Raw genomic sequence first — 25,979 nt, 5'->3', positions numbered from 1 at the left:
CGCCTGAACCTTTTCCATCAGAGGTAAACTGAGTTCCTACTTTGCCTGGATTTGTTCCGGGTGCTGAGCTGCAGCATCCAGCTGGCCAAAGGTATCTCTGAGGTGAAACATCACAGCTGCTGCCTTTGGCCCAGCAGCGAGGGCCAGACGGGGCCAGGCACGACACACCCGGAAACATCGGGATTAAAAACCTGTCTCTGCTGTGGGCTCATCAGTTCCACACAGACATCCAGGAGCTGTGGCTGTTTTTTGGGGAGCCTATTTAGAAGGTTGTACCCCCTACACATGGGCTGATTTCAGGACCCTGCAGTCCTTTCTAAAGAGAAGACCAAAGTGACAGATTTGCTCGACATGGGGAAGAGTAAGTGTAAAGATTAAGAGAGGACGTGACAGTAGAGACCCATGAGGTAACCAAGAACCTTCCAAAGCAGGCATATTCAGCAGGATTTTCTGTGTTCTTCAGTTTGACTTGGGCTAATAAGGAGATTTCTAAAGACTCATTCAGCAGGGGAGGTACTGTGAAGTCCCCGGTTTTGGAAGTAGACATAAAATTGGAGATCCCCAAACTCTGATGGATAGAATAACAAATTTGAGATTTCCCATCAAATGGTCAAATTCTGGCTAGTTACAGGGCTCCCTGGGCAGGGAATGTTGGTTATTTCCTTTCCTCCCAATGAACATATCAGATGGAGGATGGAGTGAAGTGAAATCTCTGGATTGTTTCCTGGCCATAGCAAGACTCTAGAGAATTGTCCATGAGTGAAGGAGCAGGACAAGAGTCAGTCAACCCATAAAAGGGAAGTTTCCAGGAGCTCTGGGTATGAGGCCAAACAAACCTGGCAACTTGTGAGGAAAAAGCCAAGTGAAGAATGGTGATACTGTCATGGCTTTGCAGCATACACCTTCTCACAGTGAAGCTGGCTAGCTAGCCAGTGTGTCAGCTAGCTCATTCCATGCTGTAGCTGTCACCCTAGGGTTTACTGTAATAATTTATACCTGAGTCTTTTTTAAAAAAATGATAGGAAGGTTACCATCTTTACACATGCTGGTTTTCTTACTTTGCACATCACCTCCAAGTTTGCTGTTCCCCTTGTGGTGTTGCAGCTTCTTTTCCACCTTTAATTCAGAAAAAAAATTTGTTGCAATGGCAACTATGTTTTTCTGAGTAAAACAGAAAAAAAAATGTTTTCCCAGCTGTTTCCAGAAAATCCAGACACATGAGGAAAATCCAGTAAATGATTAACTTTGTCTTTCCATCTGTAGATAGTGGTGTTTCTGGTTCGGCTTTTTAAATGATATTATTTTTTTATATCCCTAGCCTTCTTCTCCCTCAAGACAAAACAGAGTCTCTTTGATTTGAAATGCAATGTTGTGAGAAATTTTATGGTGAGTACCTGGATGATTACTTACTTGTGGTTTTCTGCCTTTTGAATAAGGAAAGATTATTTGGAAGTGAGTTTCCTGTACTACTTCCCTGTGATGGCAACTTTATTGGCAAAAAATGACAGAGTTTATGCATTAGCTACTCTTTGCAGCACACTGAATTTAATACACTCCTTTTTTTATTTTTCCTTCTTGTTTTTTTTTCCTTCATTATGGGGTGGTATAGTGAGGTAGGTTATTTTCAGCTGTGAATTTTTGACCCAGGTAAGTTTGTCTTAGAAAGTAGAGGGGAAAAGACTGGTGCCATCTGGCTGGAACAAGCACTGACACAGCAATGCTCAATCCATGTATCCACTTAGGTGCTTCCCTGCTGATGAGAGAAAGCATCCTATGCCCTTGTGTTGTGACCAGAAGCAGGTTTGACCCATGTGTTATAGAAAAACCAGAAAACCAGGTTTGGTTTGCTGCCCTGGTCCCACTCTGGAGGTCAAGTGTGGGCTTGCTTGACAAGCACATCTTGGCAGCCCTTGACACTGCTGTTGTACCCATTTTCCTGGGTTTTTGATCTCCTGTTTTCTGCTCAAGACTCTTTGCAAACAAGCAGTCCGCCATAACTACTTTTTTGCCCAGCGTACCAGTTTTGCTACCTGGCATACCCAAACTTGATATTTTCAATACTGTGACCTGGGCAATCTCAGCTGACAGCATTACTAGAGCACTGTTGGCTTTGTAAGGCTCCACTCCCCCAAATACCCCCAGCACCTCCCTTTGCACTTCAGCTACTTCTCACACAAATCCCTCTTATCCAGCTGTCCCTCGTGCTGCTTTCACACTTCTGTCTGCGCAGCCACCAGCTTCTGAGATTGTCTCCCATTTCCCATGCCCTGCTCAGCCTCAGCCCAGCACCCATGCACATCACCTGCCCAGTGTTGGCTCCCTGCTCCCCATCACTGACCATGGCTGGGAAATTCAGAGTAGCTTAGCCACTGCACAGACTGGACTTGACTGCCATCTTCTGAGTTTTTGTTTGGGTTTTTTTTTTTTTTAATTTCTGTTTGGGTTGTTTAAAGATACATGCTGTATGCTCATGACTAAATTTTTTAACAATTAAGAGTGCTCTCTAACTGTTATATGTATTTCATAACTGCTTAGAAAGCTGCTAGGTTTTGTGTCAGCTTTTTGTGACTTTTATTTTCTTAATATAACTACCTGGAAATTTATATCAAGCGTTTGGACCAAAAATACGGATTTCCTTCACAAATTTACTAACCCCACCACATTTCTCTGCTGATGGCCCATTCAGAGAAATGTTTTAGGATTTAATATAGCCTTTCTGCAGAAAACAATGATCAGTGGTGTAAGAAACGCCAGTTTGTGCCAATTTCAGGACTCCATCACCCTCCTTTGCAGTGAAGCTAACCAAGAACTAGATGCCCACATAGCAGAAGCTTGCACGACCATCCTGCCCCAGGCTGCAAATGCTCTCCTTTCCCAGTCCTTTGGCACAGAGCATATTCCAGACATATTCCATGTCTGTGTGACTCAGGCCAGATGCCTGGATAACAGAGAAAAGGTCAAATTTTTCTCAACACAAATAGGGTGTGGAAAAGCTCCAAACTGGAGTACAGTGGCTGCATCAGCCACCTAGGTGTCCAGGGCAGGGGATGTGCCTTGCAAGGGACATCACCAGCCCCTGACTCCAGCCCTGCCTTTGCTCCCAGCTGCCTCCTGGCCTGCAGTTGCACGACCTCAGCCTGTCAGGGAAGAGGCAGGCGGAGTGCATCAACTCCTCAGAGACCCAGGCGCTGGGTGGTTTCTTTTTCCGCTGCATTAGCCATCTCAGATGTGGCACAGATGGGGAATCTGCAGCCTGTGCCCCCACACCGGCTCCCAGGGCCCCCAGGGTGTCTGACAGATGGGACAAAGCCCTGGCGGGGCCAAAACATGTTTGTCATCACAGCTGTGGCTGGGGAAGAGGGGTAAAGCCCTTCAGCACATCCCCCAGCCCTGCAGGCACAATTCAGCCACAGAGGATGGGCACGGAGGAGCTGCATCACAGAGACCTCTTTGGGACCCTTGCCAGCTGTTTCAGGGGATGGAAAGACAGGTTGTCACCTGTCTGTTCCCAGAGGACAGATGGATTGGAGTGCTGCTGAGCAGGGCAGGGGGCAGGTCCTGTGCTGCTCCTGGGATGGATGGTTAAAGGCAGCCTGTGGTGCTGGGGAGCAGGTGAGAGGCTTAAGATGGGGAGAGGGGAGGTTGTAGGGAAAGAGCAGAATGCCTTCTGAAATACAGTGTACACCATTGGCATCCAGATGACAGAGGCAGTGCACTCTGCTGCCAGGTGACGTGGGTGTAAAGCAGGGGCAGTACTGTTTGGGTAAACATGGAGCTGGAAGTGGTGAGAAATAGTGGGTTCAGTCATGGAGAAGCAGTGTGAACTCTGCATGTCACAACCCTATTGAAAGAGTATGGGGAGGTGCTTCTGGGTGGAGCCCCCTGACAAGTTGGAAGTGCCCAGAGATGGTGCTGCTACGCCTGTCTTATTGCCAAACAGGGAAAGCTTTAGGCCAGAGTGCTTCAAGCATTATGCCTGGACATACTTTTATCCTGTTGGAAATGGATTTTTTTTCCCCATGGGCCTGAAGAAAGGCTGAGATTGCCCAGTGTTGGCAGGCAGGGTGGCTCTGGCACTGAGCTGTGAGGCCAGCGGGGAACAAGGCAGGGCTAGGCTGTCTCCTCAGCCACAGAGGTACTGCTCTGTTTGGGTGTGGGACACTTATGTCAGTGACTTCATGGTGATGCACTTCTACCATCAGCACTGTCCAAAACCTTTCAGAAGAGCACAGCATTAGAGAACAACCTTGCCTACCACCTAACACATGTTCTTTTTTACCCATGCTCAGAACGAAGCAAACATACAATCTGTTCAGTGATTCCTGGTCCTCAGGGATTGTTCCAGAAAGCCTATTCTCAAGCTTGATCGGTTAAAACCAAAGAATTTTTCAGCTGCTGCTGAACAAAACACAGATATACTGAACTTGCAGAAATGGACATCCTTCTTTATGTAGTCTGCCAGCTACTTGTGCAGTTAACTCCTCTAACTGGGCTAATGAGATTTGGGAGTATTTTCTAAAGCAAGGCTTTTGATAGGGAAAACCCCCCTTTTACTTAAAAGAACAAGGCTCAGAGGTCCTAGTTAGAGAAATTCTAATGATGTGGCTGAGTGCTCTAAAACCTGACAATGCAAGAGAGCTTCCAGCAAACTGTGAAAAAAAAGTGGAAAATCAGTTTCGAGTGTTCAGATGGGGTTACTCCAAAGACATCTGCGCTCTTCTGCTTTTTGAATGCGAACTGCGAGGGAAAGCCCCAGGGCTGGAAAAAAACGGCTTCTGCTTTTTTTTTCCCTTTTTTTTTTAATTTTTTTTTTTTTTTTCATCTCCCAACAACTGCGAGCCGCGCTGAGGGGATTTAAGAGCAGAGTACGGCATGTCCCAGCCCCCGCGGGCTTTGCTCGTGTTCCTGCCCAGCGCCGCTGCTGCGGGCACGCGGTCTGGGTTGTGCTTTTCACTCTATTGCTTTGCTAATCCTGAAATAATTCCCTTTTATTTATTTATTTATTTAAAGTCTTTTGAAGGAGCACGTGGTGCACTCGGCTCCCCTCCCCTTCATCGCGCCCACCCCCGCCCCCGTCTCCCCTGCCCTCCCCTGCCGGGCCACCGCCCCGCCCCGCCGGGCCCGGCCCGGCCCCGCCGCCCGGCCCGCGCCGCTCCGCGCCCACCGCGCCGGGGCCGCCGCTCCGCTGCGGGCCGGGGGGCACGGCGGTGCGGTACGGTACGGTACGGTACGGCACGGCACAGCCCGGCTCGGCGCGGCTGGGCTCGGCGCGGCCCGGCGGGAGGGCGGCTGCGATCCGCCGCGGCCGGCGATGGGAGATGGAGGGAGCCGGCGGTGCGGTAAGGGGCGGCGTATGCCCGTGCGGGTGCGGGGGTTGCGCTCAGCCGGAGGCACTTTTTCCCATTTACTTTCGTATTTTTTCTTTTCCCCCTACCTTTTTTTTTCCGTCTTTTTATTTTCTTTTTGTTACCCTTTCTTTTTTCTTTCTTCCTTCTTCCCTTATCCCTTTTCCTTTTTCCTTTTATTGTTTTCTTTTCCCCCTCTTATTTTCTGTTCTTTTTTTTCTTTTTTTTTTTTTTTAAGTCCTTTTCACAGTGCCCTAAGAGAAAAAATGTCGGAGCCCACTTCTGTGCTCATAACTGCTAGATCCCGAGAGACACCAGCTGCAGCAGAGAAGCTGCACTCAGGGCTGGGACCCCGAGCCTGCACGTCGTGCAGTTCGTTTTGCTTGTGTCTCCAAGTAACTTGTCTGTCTTAACACATCAGCACTGTTGCTGCACTGACGAGCTCTCTTAATCTAGCCAAATTCTTGAATTAAACAAGACGTTGTCAGAAAAGCGTTTGGCTGAGTAGTAGTAGCATTGCACTTTCAGGGCAAGAGTGGGGTTGAAATGATTTCACCAGAAGTGTAAAACTGTAGAATAATAAACTACCCGGGCATGCTCCTGTGCAGTTGAGGTGTTACCTTCATCCTTGCTCCCGGGAACTGGAGCTACACTTCTCATTGGGAACATAAACATATATTTGAAATGAGTTTGAACTTCACACAAACCCACTGAAGTTGCTAACTCCCATGTAGGTGAGTATTTCCGTGCTATAAACATCAATTATCTGTCTGCCACAGGGTCCAGTTAGTATATAGTCAGGCAAAGCTACGTGTATATGGTATTGAAGTGCTTTGGGTGTGTAATAGGCAACTGCAAGTACTCTTAGTTTTGTAGTTTCAGTCACACTTTAATTCTGTCTGTGCACAGGGCCATTAACACAGAATGTTAAATGCAGTATTTGTAATGAAACTGGAGGTTGCACACCCAGTGTTTGAAGCAATTGTAATAGACTGCTGAGAGTCATCCAAGCCTTTCTGGTTTAGCTAGTAGAAAGAAGCCTCTTTCTACTCCAAATGCTTTTTCATCAATCATATCCTTAGTTGATGTGTTTCAGCAGATGTTACCAGTTTAATGCTCAGTGAATCTGTCCTAGCTCTGTTGGTTTACACAGACAGAGAGTTAGTTTTGGGGCATACTTTTGGTGGGAGAGAGGTGAAGTTAACCATGTAGGAGACCCTGTTCAAATGATCCCATTCAATTAGAGCCTTGGTTCATTGGGGAGTGTGAGAACATCCTTTGTGGTAGTGGTGATGATAAAAAAAAAATCCAGGAAATTTACATGCTGCTGTTTTCAAAACTTGAAACAAGTTTTGAAACAAAGAAGTTAGGACTTCTTAATCCACACAGAAAATTTTTGCATAACTGACCTGTGTGAAAGTGGTTCTCTTGAGCTATTCATGCTTAAGTGGATTGTTTGATTTACCATTTCCAATTTTCAATTTTCAGTTTGATCTCTGTGCTATCAAAGTGAGAAGGAAAAGAGCAGTGAGGATATTAACAGAGCGTGCTAGTGGCTTTTTTTTTTTCCAGCAAATCCTTCTTTACTGTTGTCAAGGTGCATAGCTGAAGGACATAGATGTTTAGAGTACTTCCCCTCCCTGCCTCCACACCAACACAGTCCTTTCTATTCTTGCCCATCATACCAGGAAACTCTGGCAATTGCTTTTGCAGCTTTGATATAAGACATGGTTTGGGGTTTGATTCTTGTGGGCTGAGAGGCAGGCTCTCTGCAAGAGTGCCATGGAGCATCTCTGCAGGCGTTTGTCTCCATGTGTGTGTTCTGAGACAAGTGCTGGAAGATTCAGCATTTAGATAGCACAAGTTGTACACCACACAAGGCCACCACACAAGCACTAAGTAAGGGTGCTTGGGCCATGGCTGATAAACTGCCTGTGTGCTTGCATGGGAGCTGATTGCTTGAAATCATCCCTGCTTCATGGAGAGACAGACTAGCAGACCTGAGGGCTGGAGTGATTTTTCTCAGGCATGTGTTTCTCTGAGGCTTGTGTTTCTCCTTTGAGAACCTCTGTTTACTTGCAAGGGTCTTGAGAGAGAGCCAGAGGCTGGGGTACTGTTGGGTGCTGATTTAAATGTAATTTAGAGGTAGCACAATGTAGGGGCCTAGTGAAGGGAGCCCAAGAAAGGGAGGGAGGGGGTAGTGTCTGCCTAGTATTAGGTGGGTACATCCCCAGGGTACTGGGGAGCCATGTGCCAAACTGCTGTTCTTCAGCTGAGGCTGAACAAACCTGTGAACTGCTGCCACAAGTCAAAGATTGGGGCTGTCAGAGCATCCTGCTCCAGATCAGCTCTGCATTGTGAGTGCTGAGGATCCCCAGGGTGCAGCAGCTGTTAGAGTTGTTTGGTGAGAGTCTTGCTGAGCTCACCCAGCAAAGGTGGGAGTAATGTTCCTGGGCTCAGCAGGGACTCATGCCACCCACCGCCCTTGAAAGGACATTTCCTTACAAATGGTCCCTGATGGAGAGCTGGCTTCTGGTGGAGCAGGGATTTCTCGATCTGCCACCAAGACCTGCTCTGTGACCTGGGTGGTTCATTGCATCCTGGGTTGTAAAACTGCATGTGGCTCCTTCCCTCTGGAAGTTTGGCTGAGAAGGGGGATGTGTGCTAGGGTTCTTCTCTGGGCAGTCACCATACAGCAAAGCGTGCCTGCAGATAAACAAATTTAGGTCTTGTGCAATTTCTGTCCTAAACTTTTGAATATCTTCCTAAATGGATTGATGTCCGTCAAACCCCATGATCACAAAGACTATTTCCAGTCCTTATTTTCCTGCCTGTAGTGATACGAAATTGGGGGGCGAGGGGGAGTGTGTGTTAGAAGTAATTTTCTTCTATTAGATGAAAAAGCTGTTTGAGACCAGCTCAATGTGAATGTAAGCGTTCCATTCCTCTCAGGATTGGCACTGTTTGAAGTATCCTTCTGCAGTATGTTTCCAGATACTTTCTCTGAGTGCAGCTCCTCCTTGCTCTGAGATGTTTCTTGCTGTTTTGCCAGCTTCTCTTTGAGACCACAGACTCCTGTGATGCTAATGCATCCAAACATTTATTCTCTTCATTACAGAGATGAGCAAGGCAGGTTGCGGATGGTGCTTAAAAGCAGGGGTGGGGTGAGAGCAAGCCCTCTGGGTGCGGGCTTGGTTGCTACAGGGTTGAATCAGGAGTCAGAGGAGTTCCGGTATTATCTAGCCCTTGAAGCTTGAATGGCTTCTGAATTGACTGTACTTCCTGGATGCTGTAAGTAAAAAAACCTGTTTGGGCACTAGATCAGGCTGTCCATCAGGGATCAAGCTGTCCATCAGAGTGTGAGCACTGCATTTCTACCTCTGCTGAATACCTCAGCCACCAGTGATGGCTGTGGGAAGTGTGTGGCTCCCTTTGCTAACTGCATAGATTTTCAGTGTTGCAATTTCTGGGCTAATCCAAAGGAAACGAGGCTGGAGCTGGCTTCTGAGGATAGCCTGCCAGGGCAGAAACACAGCGGTCACTGCCATGCTTGCTGAGAATGTCACGTCATAGCCACAGCAACTTTCTGCTGCCTGGTGAAAGGACTGTCTTGCACAGGACCAGGAGTTGGACTTGATGGTTGTTATGGGTCCCTTCCAACTCCGTATTTTATGATTCTATGACTGAAAGGAGGCCCTTGTCTTGAAACTGTGATGCAGTAGTTTGGGAGCATTAAGAAAACAACTTAATGGCACAGATTACATAACACAAGCCTCTCTTTTTGCAGAAGCCATGAATGGGCCTTGCTTTCTCTTCTTGGAGTGGAATGACACAGTGGAAGAGGTGGCTTAAAGTGTACTCATTACTTTTTTACAACAGTTTTCAAATGGGAAGTGTCATTTAAGTAATAACTGCATCTCCCAGGCTGAATGAATGCCAAGTGTGATGGCAAGATGCACTTAGGCCTGGGATATATCTTCATAACAGTGCTAACAGAAGAATGCTTCCCAGGGAAGCCCTGTTCTCAAGAGGAAACAAATTCTAGTACTAGCAAGTTCTGATTGTCATCAGCTGTCTTGTCTGTGGACTTGCTGTGACTTAATGAGGAAAAAAGAAGAGGTATTAACTTCCTCACTAGTGGGACAGGAGTGCCAGCTGGCGTGTGTTGTGCTGCTTGTGGGGGATGTAACATCTTTGATGTCTTCTGCCTTCTTGCACAGCTGGAACTGCCTGTTGGCTCCTGACCACTTGCGGAGCCATAGCTGCCTGACAATGTTGGCAGTCCTTAAGGTGCACTTTCTTAGCAAGCATTTGGTCTTGCAACAATATTTTCAGTCCCCCAGTGCCTGCAGCTCAGGAGAAATTTGTTGATGTGTTTTCTCACTTCTGCCTTAATTGTGCCAGAGATAAGATGGCTCAGATCAAACTTCAGTCAAATTTCTGTTCAAAAAACTTCTCTTAAATCTAGGTAGGGCTCAGAAAAAAACTGCTGAGGGGAAAGCTGTAAAATTAATTTAAATATGTGATATGAAATAATCATGCAGAATCAGTAAGCTGTGTCTAAGAATGCATACCCCTTTTTTGCATACTCTGTTGCTGTGTTGTAGTTCTACAGTTTGTGCTTGCCACAGAGAAAATGTAGGTTTTTACACTTTTGCAAATGTTAATTCTTCCAGTGTGGGGAGGTCTGATGGCTGGGTGTGGGGTGTTTTTTTTTTGTTTGTTTGTTTGTTGTTTTGATTTTTGGTTTTTTTAACCATTCAATGAAATGAAATATTTTAATCACTTGGGGACACTACCTTAAACTATGTTTATAACATCGATTTGAAAAATGAAGATGAGGTCTCCCAATACCCTGTCCCTCCATTCATAAAAGCAGTGTATATTTAGCTGGACATAAAGAATGTACAGCATATGGCAGAGGATGCTGTCTGTAAAGTTTCAAGGGACAGCAGATGTTGGCTAGGGTTTTGCAAAGAATTTAGTTGCTTAAAGAGAAACAGAACTAACTTCTGAGAGGCTCATGAGGCATTTAGGTATATTCAAATTTTAGCTTCCATGGAGGAGAAATCCATGTACAGCAGACCTGTAGCCTGTCTAAACATTGTCCTGCCATCTGAGGTGCTTGAAGATGATGGAAGCCCACTACCTGCTGAAGTGAAGCAGTCTGTCAGTTTGCTAAATACTGGAACAGATTGAACAAAAACAGTAAATGCAAGATGTCTACTGCATGCATCACAGAATTCTCTGAATATAAGATGCTGTCTTTGCACAGTTTTTCTTAAATCATACCCCACCCTAATGCTCTTTGACATAACTCAGGAATATACTTGCACTGTGGCTTTATAAAAGTTTTGGGTGTTTTTCTTCATCTTTGTGTGTTAGGTCTAAGAACACAGTGGTTCAAGCAGTGAGCTAAAGTCTTCTTCTCAGAGGACTTGTTTTGATTCTTGCACATACCTTAGAAATAATGGATAGATATCCAAAGGTCCATACAGCATGCATCAAAAATCACTGACTTGACAAATAGAAAATGCTGAGTGACCTTTAATGGTAAAGTGTAATCCTACAGACTTTGAATTAATATGCTGTTCACAGCCATGCAGTTACAGCTCAGACAGCGTCAGCCTTTGCATAATAGAAAGTATTTAATTCTGTATAACAGCTGACTGCTTCCTAACAACTTCAACCAAACAACAAAGCAAACATTTCTTTAAGGGAAGAAAAACTCAAGTGCAGGTCTAAAACAAGGTGACCAGACTGGAAACAAATTTTACCTGCTTGATACTGCTGCTAAGGCATTAATTTGAGGTTTTTTTCGTCACTGTTCTCAGGTCTTTTTCTAAGCAGAAAGACTTTTGCTTCATTTCTGAATGAGCTTCTCTTTAGACACTGAACTTCTGTGAAGTCTGCCTTTGTGCAGGGAGAGCAGCTTTGATAGTATCTGCACCCTTTCAGTTTTGCTCTCTCCAGCCTGACTGCTTCCTGTGAGGCTGCTCATAGCAAACAAACCCTGTAGTGCTCGGAATAATGGCATAGCAGTGCCCTGGTGCCTTTTGGTGAACCCCTGGGGTAAGCTGTGGAGTGTGTTGTGGTGAGGACTCAAGAGGATCTGGCTGGATGGTACTAAGTGTGAGGTCTCCCCTCACCATGACCCATGACCATGGCCATGCCAGAGCCTTGTGAGCAGGTAATAGTGACTCTCTGCACTGGTTTGGATTCAAGGCTGCTTTAGCCCAGGAGCATCTATGTAGTCATGGAGGTCAGCAGATGCCCAGGAAGAGGTCAGCTTAGAGATTCATGAGAAGGATGTGATTTCTATATTGTTAGGGATTTTTATCCCTTGAGCTTGTTCACCCTCCTTGTCAGGTACCTCAGTATTTTGGTTTCTGTGAGATTGCTTTGCGAGGTGGTTGGTGGTTTTGAATACAAACTGTATCAGGAACCATGTCCTTTTTGGTGTGGTGCTGACTCCCAGTACCTTCTTCTGTTGTCTTCTGGCTGTTGCATTAAAAAAAAAAAGGTGCTGAATTACCGATTTTTCTTTGTTTTTTTCAGACCCCTTGTCACTGCAAGCACCTCTGCTGTATCTCTACAATTACCTTGTAGCTGAAAAGTCTTACAAGGCTGACTTCTCTGCTGGAAAACAGCTATTTGCAGTGCTCTTACACAAGCCCATTCTTTCGTCCCCACCTTCTGGCTTTCTATACATCTCCCTGCAACTCCTGATAGTTAGGAATTAGTTTAAAGCCCAGGCTTAGATTTCTTCTCATTCAAAACCTTGGCTAGCATTAAGTTTTAGCAGCTCCAGCTGAGATTAAAGCATGCAAAGCTCCTATTCTTTTGAATTTTAATTATTTTACTAATGCTTTAATTCAAGAATTGTGAATGTGTATTAGTGTGGGGAGGTATAAAGAAAACACAGCTATGGTTTATGAGGTCACATGGAATTAAACACTACAACCCTTGCCTACCCAGTGGTCTTATTGTGAGCACCCACATTCTTCCTGTGGTGTTGTTGCACTAGGTTTTACCAGTTAGCAAGTTTATTTTAATGCCAGCTTTCTGCATTTAATCCTGTTACTTAGGAAAGTGATTTAAGACAAACTCAACAGGCATAGTCTTTTCAGAATAACTGGTATGACCTGTCAAAAACAGTGAAGCTTGCTGAGCTTTTGGCCATTCAGGGATGATGTGACAGCAGAGGCAGAGCTCTCAATGCAGGATTCTGTAAAGACTTGCCCATGACATTGCAACTTGCTGGAGAAGATTTTAAAATCTGTGGGAGCCTTCTGTCGATCATTCCTGCTGAGAGTATAAACTCACTGTATCAGGGTATTTGATAGGCTGCTGACAGGCAATTGAGTTTTTTGCTGCTAGAGATGTTGGTGAAGCAATGATAATGGACCAAGCATAGCCTGGGATTAGAAATGGTCCAGGTGTGGCTATGAAGTTCTCCGTAGTAGACTGTGATTTACAGGCATTCTTCTAGGCATTTTTCTGCTTTCTCGCAATACTGCAGTATTTCCCCAGTAGCCTCAATGAAACCTCCAAAAGTCGCTCCAGTGTAGGGGCTGTTGCCTGCTGACAGGGAGCTGACGTCCAGTGGTGGTATGGCTGAGAGGGAAGGCAGGAAGCTCTGGAAAACAGAGCTGTGCACATATGAAAGCACGTAAAACTGAGGCTTCCTCTTGATATGGCTTAGTTGTGGAGACATGCCTGAGGACTCTTTCACCTCTCTGTCCCAGCCAGCAGTTCTTCATGAATAGTCCTTAGGTCCCTTCCTGCTGATGTTTTCCCTTAGGATGAGTGGTCTCTTGCTGTCCAGAATTTTGGCTGACTCTTGCTCCCTGAAGACTCTTGCTTGAGCACCCATCCTGTTCTGCTTTTTCTCATGCACTTTTTTCCCAGGTCTTCTGCAAGGAGTTAGTCTGTCTTAACAGCATCTGTCCTCTCAGGGAATCTGAAAAATTCCAGACTAGAAGTTGCCATTTAATTATCTGCTTCTTTGAATATTCCCCTTATTAGACATTTTCAAAAAAAATATATGACCTTAAGCGTGAATGCTTCAGAGGCACGGGTTCACACTGGTTCTTTGTGTGCACACTGACCCATTGCTTGTCAGAGCAGCTGTGGACAGTGTTATCCCCTTCCTCTGAGACAAAGCCCAGCTCTCCTGTCAGCTCAGCTGAAAATGGTGGTGAGATAGCAAGAGTTTGATATTCTTCAGTTAAAGCTCTCTGACAAGTAGGTATGTGTCTTGGTTTGAGACAAATTAGGAGGAAATGTTCACCCCAAGACAGTATGATAAAAAAGGCCCCAAGACAAAACCAGTTGGTCCCAAAAAAAGGTCCCAACCAGAACCTCATGAAAGTCAAAAGAGGATGCTTTGGTGCTTTTCTTCTGTGGAGAAAGGAGAAGCATTTTCTTCAGCTTTTTATGACTCACTATACCTATCTAAAAACCACTGGGATTTTTGGAGGGCAGTTTGAGGGGAGCTTATGAGTTGAAATGAAATTCATCCAGAGAGTGAAACTGAGCTTCAGGAACGGCAGCAACCAGCTCTCATCGGCAGCAACCAGCTCTCATCGGGAGTTAAAGACACCTCTCAAGGGTGAATTGTGGGAATAGTTTCTCCTTGCAGATACTGACCTGCTGCTTCATTCGCACATCGAGACAGCAGAGCAGAGGCAGTGTATGTGCTTCTTGCTAGGCTGACTTATCTGTCCTTATCAGCAGCTCCTGCTGGAGAAGCAGGAACCCTGTGGTCTTAGCATCCTGCTGCTGTTCAGTTCAGTGCTGAGACATAGATTCAGCAGCTTCATTCCTGTGCTGGCTTGAAACCACCACAAGCACCACAGCCTTATCCTTAAGATCTCTCTGCTCCCTAAGCATGGAAACAGAAAGCCAGCAAGGTGGGACCTCTGTTGACCCATGCCAATGCCTTGTGTGAGGTCAATAGAAACTGGTCCAGTGTGTTGGCAGGAGGTCTGAGGGGTGAGGACTGCCAAGTGCAAACTAATGCAGCCTCATAATGTTTTCTAAAATTCCCTGAGAGGCAAATGCAGCCTTCCTAACTCCTGGCCAAGAGCTATGACCTAGAGAAGTAGGCTTGATCAAACATGTTCAAACAGGCAGAAAGCACTGCAGGAGTGATGCACCAATGGGTAGGAACTTGCTGCCTCTCTGCCCAGAGCATCACTGGACTGAAAAATAATATGTATATGGCTTATGAGAAATGTATGTACAGCTGGGCTGATTTAAGGGGATTGGTGCTCCTAAGCGTCACCCTCTTCAGTAGTGACAAAGATGAGATGCTTCAAAGGTGGTGGTTAAAGCCCTCTGAGGGAAGCAATTATGAAATGGCTGACCTGGATGCAGATTTCTTTGCCCTTCAGCTGAGAGAGAAGGCTTAAGCAGGAGTTTCATATCCCTTTCAATCTTAATCGTATTTAATCTTTGCTAATGCAGCTTGAAAGCACCATGAATGTTTGTCCAGCCCATTTCTGGACTCCTCGTTTCAGGCATTTTGACTCCTGCAAAGCTTGGGTGAGTGGTAGATTGAAAGAAGGAAAGGAGAACACATGTTATCTCTTGACTTGGACATTGGTAAAGCAATAGTCTTAAAAACTAGCTCTGACCTCAGAGCATCCTCATTCTTTCCTGCTCTTGCATTCTTTTTTAACATGTCTTTTTTGGATGAAGTATGATAAACTTATCCTTAAGCCTGGATATGGACTTTCTTTATACATCCTTTTAGTGCTCTGACAACCTAAATAGATGTTAAATACAGCTGTTCCCATACTCAAGCCAGTATCTGTAATTTTCATCAGCAGCGTTGAGACTTCTGACAATCAAGTTACCCCTTTCAGATGCAAAGACTAAGATCATGCAGCCTCAGTTTAGGCACTTAACTCTGATAAATGATGGCCTATACAGTGAAACTCCATTAATTTTACAATTTACTTGTGACTGTTACTGGATGATGCAGAGGGTGCTGTGAACTGGAGTTTTCTTCTTTGCTTTACAATAATGTACAGGCAAATAGAGAGCCTTGGAACAAGTGTTTGCTGGCAGGGATGCTCAGTGTAGCAGATGTCTGTGAAATCTCAAAGAGCAAGGCTGAGGGATGGAGAAGCTGTGTCCCAGAGGGGTATAGATGAGAAATTCCTTACTGCTCAAGAACTGGACTGTTCTGTTAATTTTATTTTCCATTTCATTTATCTGTCACTGGGATTTGGCACCAGCTAGTTATAAGCAATCCCATCCCTTCACATCCATCTGAGTAGGCTGAATTTTTGTCTGGCTCTGTAAGCTACTCCTGTCTAAGCTGATGCAGACAAAGAGCCTTCTCCTGTGTGCTCTGGCTCCAGCTATTCCTTTTCTAGCCCTTCCTGCCTCCCTGCCAGTGAATGAATGCAGGTCTGTAAAGCCAGGACAGACATGGTGATTTCTTCCAAGCTCATTTTGTCATGTTGTGATAGTCATCTTTGTGATAGTAAGCCCTTTATCTATTCCATCACATCTTTACTAAAGGATTGGATAGACTGGAGTTAGCACATATATCAACATACTGGAAGCCCTAGTACTGAGTAGTTGGACTAGTGAATGTCCAGTGAATAGTAAATAAATTAGTCCAAGTCTGCTGTGTAACATCTGCTGTCGACTTAGGGCAGAGTGGTGTTTATACTAAATCTTGCAGAACTGGCACAGTGCAGAAAGGTAGGAGAAGAAATGGGTGTAAAAGGCCAGAGGAACCTGGAGCAAAACCATTCTAGGGCATAGGGCAAGCTAACTATTTGTCAGTGTGCTCTTCGGAGAAAATACAATTGTTGGACAGATGGCTTAGGAGAAATATATGAATTTGTGATTCCATCCATCTCTGATTAAAGAGCTGTGACTATGTGTTCCTGTGAATCATGTGTCCCTTGTACTTTGAATTTCTGCTGGTATCTGATGCTTATCCTGAGCTATTTGATAGAAATGCATAAAAGTTGTTGTTGTCCTGGGGGGCAGAATGTTCCATTTAACTTTGTTTTTTAAAGAGTGTTTTCATAAGCTAATGCTTTCACCAATGTAAACCATGCCATGGCTTGCTATGCCACAGCAATTGACTGCCTCATATGAATATAAAGTTTACTGAAGAATTTTTAGAGTTAGTGATTTATTTTATCTGTCACTTCAAACAGAAGAATACAGGCTCTGTCTTGTCCAGCTGGGAAGAAACTTAATGCTAACTCTAGATAGTTATTGCACTGCAGTTTATTGCTGGTGTGTGCTTTATCTTAGAGATTTGTTTTGTCCCTACCTGTTCAAAAAAGTATTTTGATCTTAGTCCTGTAGCCTTTCTCTCTTTTGAGAAACTGGACCTTTACTCTGTCAAGGTCCTTTACTCTGTTTCTTACAAGAAAGGAGCAGTGGGAAGGGGCTGGGGGCACCAGACTTGTGTAGATCAGGTTGCTCAATCTGTCTGTCCATTCGCCCTTCCAGGTTCCCCTGCTCACTGGGCTCACTACCCTGTGTCCCCTCCCTGCCTCCTGGCTGGATAAGCAGGTTTGACTTGTGCGGTGTGGTTGTAAAACCAAGCTGGGCTCTAGTCCTGACCTACACAGTTGTGGTCATGCATGGGCTGCCCAACAGGGCCCTTTAGACAGTACTCCTGCCTAAGTACATGTTTGCATACCTTATCCTTCTCCCCCTTTTTAATCATCCATGTTGTAGTCCTTGCTCCTCACTTTCTCTAGAGACAGTTCTCTCTCCTCACTTTTCAAAGAGACAGCCTGCCCCATTTATGGTTTTCCCATGGGTTCCAGTTTATGACCTACATACTCAAATTTGCTATTTCTGATACTATTCCCTTGATATTTTTAACTCTAACCAATATTATTGAGCTAGTTGGCCAGTGCTGCTGGCCTTTCAGTGGGTAAGCGGGCTAAAGAGTGTGTAAAGAGTGGTTGGGTGCTCTCACATCTCTGTTAGGTTTTTGTTCTTAATACTGAAATTGTTGGGTTCAGTGACAGAGGGGTGAGCTCTTCAAAAGTGCTCTGAGTTGGCCCATGTCTACTCTGGATGATCTTGGTGGTGACAGAGTAAAATGAATACTTTAAAAATGCTGCCTGAAGGGATTTCATGTTCCTTCTGCTGTTTTTTCACTAAAAGGTATATAAGCTTTGTTTATTTTTACTCTAGGCAGAAGCACTTGTGCGGGATAATGACATATCAGCTCATGCCCAGAATGTTGCCAAGGCCAAATATGAATTTTTATTTGGCTTGGAAGAAGAGAAGCCTTCAGGAATGGGTAAGTTCTATTTATTACTACCGTGTGCAAAAAAAAAAAAAAAAAAAAAAAATATCTCTTAAGCCACTCAGGAAAGTTTTGCAGAAGCTTCTCCTTTAATGACCCCATGAGGCTCACTAACTGTGCTTTGCTGCCCTTTGCAAGTACCGGATCCTGCTGGTTTGGCCCCAGAAAATGACAGTGGTTCCCTCTCTTATACCCCTGCCTTTCTTTCTGGCTCATTTGGGCCACCACGATGTTACAGCAGGGACTCACGTGCTAAAGGCACATTGGTGGAGGGAGTCCCTGCACTTCTCTGCAGTGGAGTTGTTCAGCCATGAGTTCTGCAATTGCACATGCTGAAGCATGGCCATTTCTGCCTGGAGATCCTTCCAGAAATGCACTTTGTGGTCTTTCTACAAGTAGAGGTAGGTAAGATTTTAATTCAGATACTTGACTGGTACCCAAACTGCTCTGCCCTCTGTAGTCAGTGATTCCAGAAGTCCAGCTGCTTCCATAATATCTAATGTTATATCTAAGGATCTGTCTTATTCCTGTTGTCTTCTTGTAAATATAGGGCATTTTCTACCTTTTAAGAGCCCAAGCTTAGAAGAAAAGAAATGTAGTTATTGTAGCTATTCCTCTTGCCTTGTCAAAATTATCAACAAGCCCTGCCCTCTTTGAAAAAGCATTTCCTCGGGCTGTTCTCTGTGTACCTTGATCCTTTCTAATTGCAAACTTTCTGGAATGTCACTTAATTAAGGAAGACTCCCTTCTTGCTAGAAAAGGGCAGCACTTTGCTCAGAAACAAACTGTGTATGTTCCTCAACTTTAGCAAGGAAAAAAAAAAATAATAAAGCAGAACTTGAGTTTCTTCCTAGATTTTATAAAGTAATAATAAAGCAGAACTTGAGTTTCTTCTTGGCTTTTATAAAGTTTGGTCATCCACCTGGGAAATCCTAATTGCAAAGTGAAAAAAAATCCAAATTTCCAAAAAGAGAAAAAAACCCTCAAACCCAAACCAAAAGGACCTCATTTAGGAATTTTAAAAACTCTTTGAAATTGCCACAAAATGTGTATGAGTTTATTACATGAATCATGATGACCTCATTTCTTGCTTGGAAAGACACAGTGTGAGAGCACTGTCAGCAGGCATTGGTACAAATCCAGAGATTGGTATTAAATAAAGTATGCTGTGTCTAATAAATCCAAGTGAATCTATTGTTATTACCAGCCAAAACAATTATCAAATATGATGGGTATTCCAAGCTAAGTACTGAGCTCTAAAATAAAGGGTAGCAAAGAGTAAGCCAGATATATTGACTTCTATGCCTAATTCTCTGTATTTTTCCAGTGCTTCTTGCCTTTTTTCTGGATCTCCTTCTTGCCTTGTTTCCAGATCTCCTCCTGTTCTTTTATTAATGAGAAACTACCATTAGGAGCTAACAATTAGCAAAATGGGAGTTATTTCAAGGGACCCTGACAGGAGGGTTTGTGAATATTTAACAGTGGTTAACATACAATGTTTACAAATTGTACCCAAAAACTGGGTGACATCGTGCTTACCCAGACTGGCCTCATGATGCCACAGACAAATGTATCCTCCTCCTCCTCCTCCTCCTCTTACAAGTTGTTTGACTGCCATGGATAAATGATGGTGGTTCTGCCCCTTCTAGTTTTTTCTCCAGCTTTTAACTGCTTATTTACTGGAGGTGAATGAGGACAGGGTGACTGAGGGGACAGTAGTACAAACTCAGGGCTTTTGTACATCAAATAATGGGGTTTTTTTTTTGATATATATCAAATATGTCATACATATGCTTTTGGGGGAAGCAGCTATGCTTGAAAGTCTTTCTGTTCTTCTCCCTATTAGATGGGAATGGAGAAAACACCACCAAAAATCCAAATAAACATGCTACTTTCTGAAGTTTCCTTTAAAAGAAAAAAGACATGCTTTTTAGGGGTCAAAGTATGAAGTATTTCAAGCAAATGAGTGACAGGGGCAGGGCCAGGAGAAGTGTTGGTGTTTAAACTTGATCAAGAGAACAACTTGTCACTGTAGGCAGTTAGGCTGAACTTTAATTTATCTAACCTAATGCAGTTGACCCATGCAATGGCTGGCCTCAGAAACGGAACGTAGCATGTAAGCTGCTGAACAGCTTAATTACTTCTGCCTTCTGGTTTATACTTTCCCTTTCAGCCGCAGCCACGTTACTGCTGCTGAGGATATACATGTCTTGACTTAAGTACTAAAACACTTGCATCAGACAAGCCAATTCACAAAGAAAGAGCAATAATTGGGGGCGACTGTGGCAAACACTTCTGTTTACCCAGGTGGGAGAGATGGCAGCTTTTGTTAATAAGCTCTGTGCTGATTTTTACCTTCCAGGTTGAAGCTGCTGGTCATTTTCAGATGAGAAAATGAGAGGGGGGGAAAATAAAAAGTTAAATGGCTTTAGAAGAGATGTTTCATCAACGATATTCAAATGCTAATAAAGCTGTCACATATAAAACATTTTCCTTTGCTGTCTTCAGTCTGATTTTATCTGGGATATTTGTGATCACTGATGCCCTAATATGCTCTTGACTTTAATGCATGATGCCTCTTGTCTGGGTCCTCTCCTCTCTTGTCCATTTCCCATCCTCCTGCCCTGCATGCATTACTCGGAGCAGAAGCAGGTCCAAGCCCCCCGTGACCCTCCTGTAGTGGAAGGGTTCAAGACCACGCATTTCCCTGCAGACCCCTCCCACTGGGGGAGCGGGGAGGATGCACCACACTTGTACACGTGGCCCTGCACAGCCTGGCCACCTTCCTTGGCAAAACCCCAGCCTTCTGCCTTCCAGCAAAAGAAAATGTTTTTTAGAAACTGAATTTAGCTGGGCTGGACAAGACGTCTTCTCAGACTCACTGACATAAAAGGCTGCTTGTTGTATGTGGAAACATACATTCCTTCTCTGGAAACTGCCGTGGAAACAGTGATCTCTATTGAGCAGACTTTCTTCAGGCTTGGCTGTGCTACAGGTCTGATTTTTATGACTTTGCTGTTAATACATTTAAATACCAAAAAGAAAAAAAAAGTTATGGCCACATGAATTTTTTTTTTTTTTTTTTAGTCTTAAAAGTGATTCCTTGAGGAAAAAAAGGGGGGGATACTACAAAATAATTCCTTAAATAAACATGAAGGCCAAATACCCCATAATTCCTGTTATATGAGAAAATAAATCCAAGACTGTTGTTAGGAAGAACATAGCTTCTTAAGATTAATAAACAGTCTTTTCTCTGATGCTTCTGAAAGGAGAAAGCTTTCATCCCTCCTGTGTACCAGAGGTTTAATCTTGTCCTTCACAAAAAGGCTCTGTACAAATACTGCCTGTGTTGCTATGCAAATCTGGTCTTTCCCAACAGCTGCTGGAAGAAGCTTGGTTTTGAATTCCTGGTGAAACAAATATCTTTTTGGAAAGCCTGTCACTTGCTGTTTTGTGTTCAGTGAGGTGTCATGAGGCAACTGAGCTCATTTAACATCTTGCTTCTGCCAAGAGATGGTCCCAGACACACACTGCCACCGATTGTCTCATGCTAGTTCTTGTGCTCATCTGTGTATTTAGCAAGCTTAAGCCAGCAAAAACTGTAACAGACCCCCCCAAAATAATGCCAAAAGAACAATTCTAAAAAAAGGGCTTATTTTCTTCTGGCAATGTGCACTGAATCACCATTGCAAGGGGTCAAGCAGTGCCAGATCTGACACGTGAAAGAAAATCAAACACATACTTTGACCCATGCAACATACCTGTTCCTGAACTGCAATCAAAGAAATGATTCCTTTTGCTTTAGAATGACTAGTACTGTTTTTCAAGAGCAAAGGAAGAACACAATGGCTGTTATTTTGTAAAGGTAAAGCCTTTTCAGGGTTCTTACGTTTCTGATTTAAACATCTTTAAGAAAATGATCCCAGTATCTTTGTGTAAAGTGAGCATCACTGACATACATTCTATCTGACTTGTTTGCTCTGTTACTTCAAGGCACATATGTCCAGCTCTGCTGCATCCCCCTCACATTGCATGGAAATGTCACCTTCCTGGTCCTCCCTGCAGGAACTGCCCTTAGACCATACACACTCATTATTACATTATTCTCATGATAGCCCAGACTGCTGACTGTAGTCTTGCCCAGTGCTCCAACCCTGTTGTTTTCCATTTTGAGGCACCACCTTTGCTATATTTTCATCTCTTGCTCTTTCCATCTCCAGGCAATCCTGAAAGTCTAGGCTCCCCGGTCTGGTATCTTCCTCTGCAGCTATGTTTTCCTTAAGAAGTGCAAAACTGCATTTTCTGAGGGTTGGAGGACTGCCTGATTTTCACATTAATTTTGCTTAATTACGGTGAAGGATTGGCGCATCAGATGTCCTGCAGTGTTCACCAGGAGCACGCAAAAGGCTGGAATACAGAAAGCTCGGAGCTGTGGTACCCCTCTCCCACATAATTAAAAGTCCATCATCCTGTTGTGCATATTTGACTTTATCAGCTTGTTGTTGTTTCTAGTGTCCCACTGCATTTTCTGACATACAGAAGTCCTGCAGGATTTTTAAAACCATAGTGTGTAATCAGTAATTTTCTCATAAATATCCCCAATGTTTGGCATTGCTGATTGGCAATGATGCAAAAAGAAGGTTAACTTTTTAAATTTAAGTTTCCAGAGGTACTGTATTGGAAGGTACTTTTCCACTTGAGTTTGTGCACTGTAGGAAGTGATTACCTCTTTGGCACCAGCATGTTTGCTGGCCACGCTGAGTGCTCCTCTTTCACTCCAACATGGAGTAAAGCAGATCATTTTGGATGCTCTGAAGAGCACATGGAAAAATAAATGCTCGTGCAGAAGGACAAGTTCCATTGTGCTCTGCATCTTGGCTGCAGAGGTGGAGTGGTGAACTGTCTTGCTATCTCCCCTGAATTTCTTAGTCCTGCTTCCTGGGACTGGAAGAAGCTGAGGCATGCTCTGGAGCTGTCAGGTGTGGTGTGATGTATATATGGGTTTCCAGTCCAAGGGGCAGGAAAACTAAAAGGGGCACAAGGCATTATCCTAAGTCCCTTGCTCCACAGGAGGAAATTGAATGTCTTGTGACCTCCACTTGAAAGCTGGATAGATCAAGTTATCATAGCCTACAGCTGTAGGGAGGAGATTACCACATCCTCAAGTTTCTAAACAACAGAGTTGTTTGAAGGCCAAGAGTTTAGTACAAATAATCATTAAAACATGTACTGTTTGTTTATTGTTTTTTAAAGGTGCAGAATTAAGCACTCAGAAGTTAGGAATGCCAGAGTTAAGGCAGTAGATGTCTCCCTGTCTGTGTTCTTTTGGCTGAAGCTGAGAGCCATGCTGATATGAGCACACAAATATTTGTGGGCCTGGTGGTGCTGGCAATCTGTCAGCGTCTGGCCACATCAGATGCTCTGAGTACACCTGGCACAGGCTGAATTCGGCTGAAGCTGGCAGGACTCAGCAACACCTTCCTGGAGACAGTCAGGTCATGCCCTTCCATCAGGCAGACAGAAAATGGGACATCCAGATCAGTGGGCATAACAGGAGAGACTCAGCCAGCTGATTTAGCTTGTTATAGGCACAGTGGGACACAGATGCATTTTTACCTGTCACCACCATTGCCTCCTCTCCTTGGCCTCAGCCCCATCATCTGGCGAGATCTGCAGCACACCAACAGAAACCCTCTACTGTGCTGTAGCCTTGCTTCATTTCTGAAGCTTTCTGAAGGAAATGATGCGTGTTAACTTGCTGTTGATATGCACACAGAGAAGACATTTAAATAAAATTATATGGGTAGGTGCAGCTCTGGCCTGGTATTGGACTGAAAGAGTGTAACACAGAGTACAGCATGTATTTTTCCTGTTCACAGTTCTGCTTTAATAGGTACCTTCTGCCATAGATCCCTGTGTTGTTTATTTAACTCTGCCCAGTGTTGGGAGGAAGGGAGTCTCATTCGCTGTGAGAGCCTGCTGAAAAGTTACTATGCAATGTCCAACAGCACCTTTAGCAACAACACTTGGAGCCTGGGAGATACACACATCCCTCTGTGCCCTATTTTTCTTTTAGCTGGGCACATAACTTGAGATCCATCTCCTAGGGTGCTTTAAGAACTGCCTAGCAAGACTCCTCTCAGATTGGTTAATTGGTCCCAAACTCTGAAAAGTAGTAAAGGACATCCTTTGCTGCAGGTGTGCCTTGTTTCTGGATCTACAGAAATCCAGACTTTCTGAGATCTGTGCTTACAAGTGATGGATTTTTAAAGCCGTTTTTGCTTGCTCAAAGCAACTTTCCAAGGGTTTTGAGAGGATTATTGAAAAATACAGTATTTAAAATATATAACATTAATTATAAGTGAATTTAGAGAGGTTGTAAAGTCATTGTAGATGCTGAAAGTGTCAAAACGGCTGTGAGTTGTCACTGCTTCAGAAGTTTTTTCTTCAGGTGAAGGCTCTTACAGAGCTTTTAAAGTAATTCTTGCTAATTACTGTGTGTATCTACACTTAGAAAATCTGTTAGCTACTTCCTTTCTAAATCACAGCAGCAGAAAAATAGAAAATTCAGTTTCTTTTTGGATCTGTTGTTTACATATTGGGTTTCAAACTTCTCCAAACATAATAAAATGAAATGAAAACTTGAGATTCTCACAGCCATATAATTCCAGAGTGTGGAACTTCAAAGAAGAAAAGGGCATTAATTATTCTAAGACCCACTTGCACTTTTATGTGCAAGGATAAGGAGTCCAGATATTCCCTTTGTATTTTCCCTCCTGTTCCTACTCATGCTAGCAGCTGTTCCACTCTACCATTTTGCTTTCCAGGGTAATGACTCTTGGGACTGAGCTATCTCACTGACCATCTGTGGCCCATACAGCAATTTGTAGTGGATAATCCCTCACACTAAATCCTCTCAGCACGTGCTGCATGTTAGTTTTGGACTTGGTCCTGTTTTGAGCTCTCTGTAGGCCTGTGAGTGACTGCAGCAAGGTGCCATCCTTCTTGTAACCAGGGGAAAGGTACAGGGCTCTTTGGAGGACACTTAATTCAGTGCAGTTGGGGTTATGCAGGTGGTCCCAAACCCTGTTTACCACTGGGAATTAGTTAAAATCTGTGGGGAAAAATATGCAGCCAAGTCACAGTATTGCTTTCATAAAGCTTTCCATCAGGAATAGGGCTAGGACTTGTGCACTTTTAAAAAAAAAATACACAAACTCTCAAAGAGGCACAAAGTGACCCATGTATTTTACATGCTTTATAAATGGTCATTGCTTTCTAAATGCACAGGATTTATGTTCTTATCCTAGTGGCTTTTCTCACTCTTTTCCAAACCAGTGAGCATCATCATATCCTACCAGACTCCAGCACTGGCTAGTAGAGATTCATCACAGATTTACCTAGTATGGGCATGGTTGTCCTACGTCAGACTGAAGTTTCATCTAGCACTGTCTCTGGTAGCCCAAAACCCCCAGAATTTAGGGAACTACACAAGAGCAGTGGTGGGCCATATCTTTTTGTGAATCTCTTCCAGTATGCCAGAAGCTGTGGGTGTACAATTTCCTGAGGAACATACTGCCCCTCTATGCATGCAGGGGATTATTTTTTTCCCTGAACAAATTAGTTTAATTTCTGGGTAACCCTGAGCCACTGGCTTTCACACACTGTGTGGCTGTTCAAGCATGGACTGCAAAGAACACACAGCCTGTGCCTGCTGTTGGCCCCTGTGCCAAACTTCCCAGTGACCACAGCAGGGAGTCCCTCTGGTTGTCTCTTTTTGGGGTGAGGGATCTCAGCCAAGATGGTCAATTTTCCTGCGAGGGCTCTGCCATACCTCTATTCCCCTTTCTCTTCCCTGCATGTTTGCTAAGGCACAGAGGCATTTCACCAGGATTTATTTCTAGGCAACTCTCCCCAACCTCTTCCCTCTGCCTCTCACTTTTACTCAGCTTCCCCATTTCCACCAAACTGTTGTTTTTACATAATGCTGCTGTAACTTTCAATGGGATGAAGACCTGGCTCTGCTTCTCCTTTTTGGAGTAAGCAAACTGCCCAAAAGCCTGGAGTGTCTGCAAGCTGCAGAAAATCCTGCACCCAGTCCAGTGTGGATGTTTGCAGTCCAGTTACAAAAGCCCCGTGTTTGCATTATGTTAATCCCCTGGCTTTGGCTACTCTGGCCAGGCAGGACCTATTGCAGCATGGAGAATGACATCATTTGGAAAAACGGCTGCTGCACGAGGCTGCCAGAGGCTATGCAGCATCCCTCCCCTTTTATAGGGGATGGCGGCTCCATCTCAGCAGGAGCAGGCTGCTTTATCAATTGGAATAGT

The 25,979-nt window shown here is 44.2% G+C and overlaps 2 protein-coding genes across 2 annotated transcripts in view; one reads left to right on the top strand and one right to left on the bottom strand.

Annotated features, from left to right (window-relative positions):
• Positions 1–25,979, bottom strand: part of NIPSNAP3A (nipsnap homolog 3A) — a 53,514-nt gene that overhangs the window by 26,120 nt on the left and 1,415 nt on the right. The gene's annotated exons all lie outside the window — the stretch shown is intronic.
• PSD3 (pleckstrin and Sec7 domain containing 3) overlaps positions 5,043–25,979 on the top strand; it is a 116,305-nt gene continuing 95,368 nt past the window's right edge. Inside the window, exons 1-2 of the mRNA XM_071424704.1 lie at positions 5,043–5,339; positions 17,535–17,643. Of these exons, the coding sequence (XP_071280805.1) occupies positions 5,319–5,339; positions 17,535–17,643 (130 nt within the window). The 5' untranslated portion in view covers positions 5,043–5,318. The remainder of the gene's footprint in view (positions 5,340–17,534; positions 17,644–25,979) is intronic.

This window comes from Agelaius tricolor, unplaced genomic scaffold (assembly GCF_023055355.1).
Source record: "Agelaius tricolor isolate 1412-34295 unplaced genomic scaffold, bAgeTri1.0.p SCAF_4, whole genome shotgun sequence".
Classification (NCBI taxonomy): domain Eukaryota; kingdom Metazoa; phylum Chordata; class Aves; order Passeriformes; family Icteridae; genus Agelaius; species Agelaius tricolor.
The sequence above is the reverse complement of the archived record's forward strand: the minus strand, read 5'-3'. Positions and strand labels throughout refer to the sequence as shown.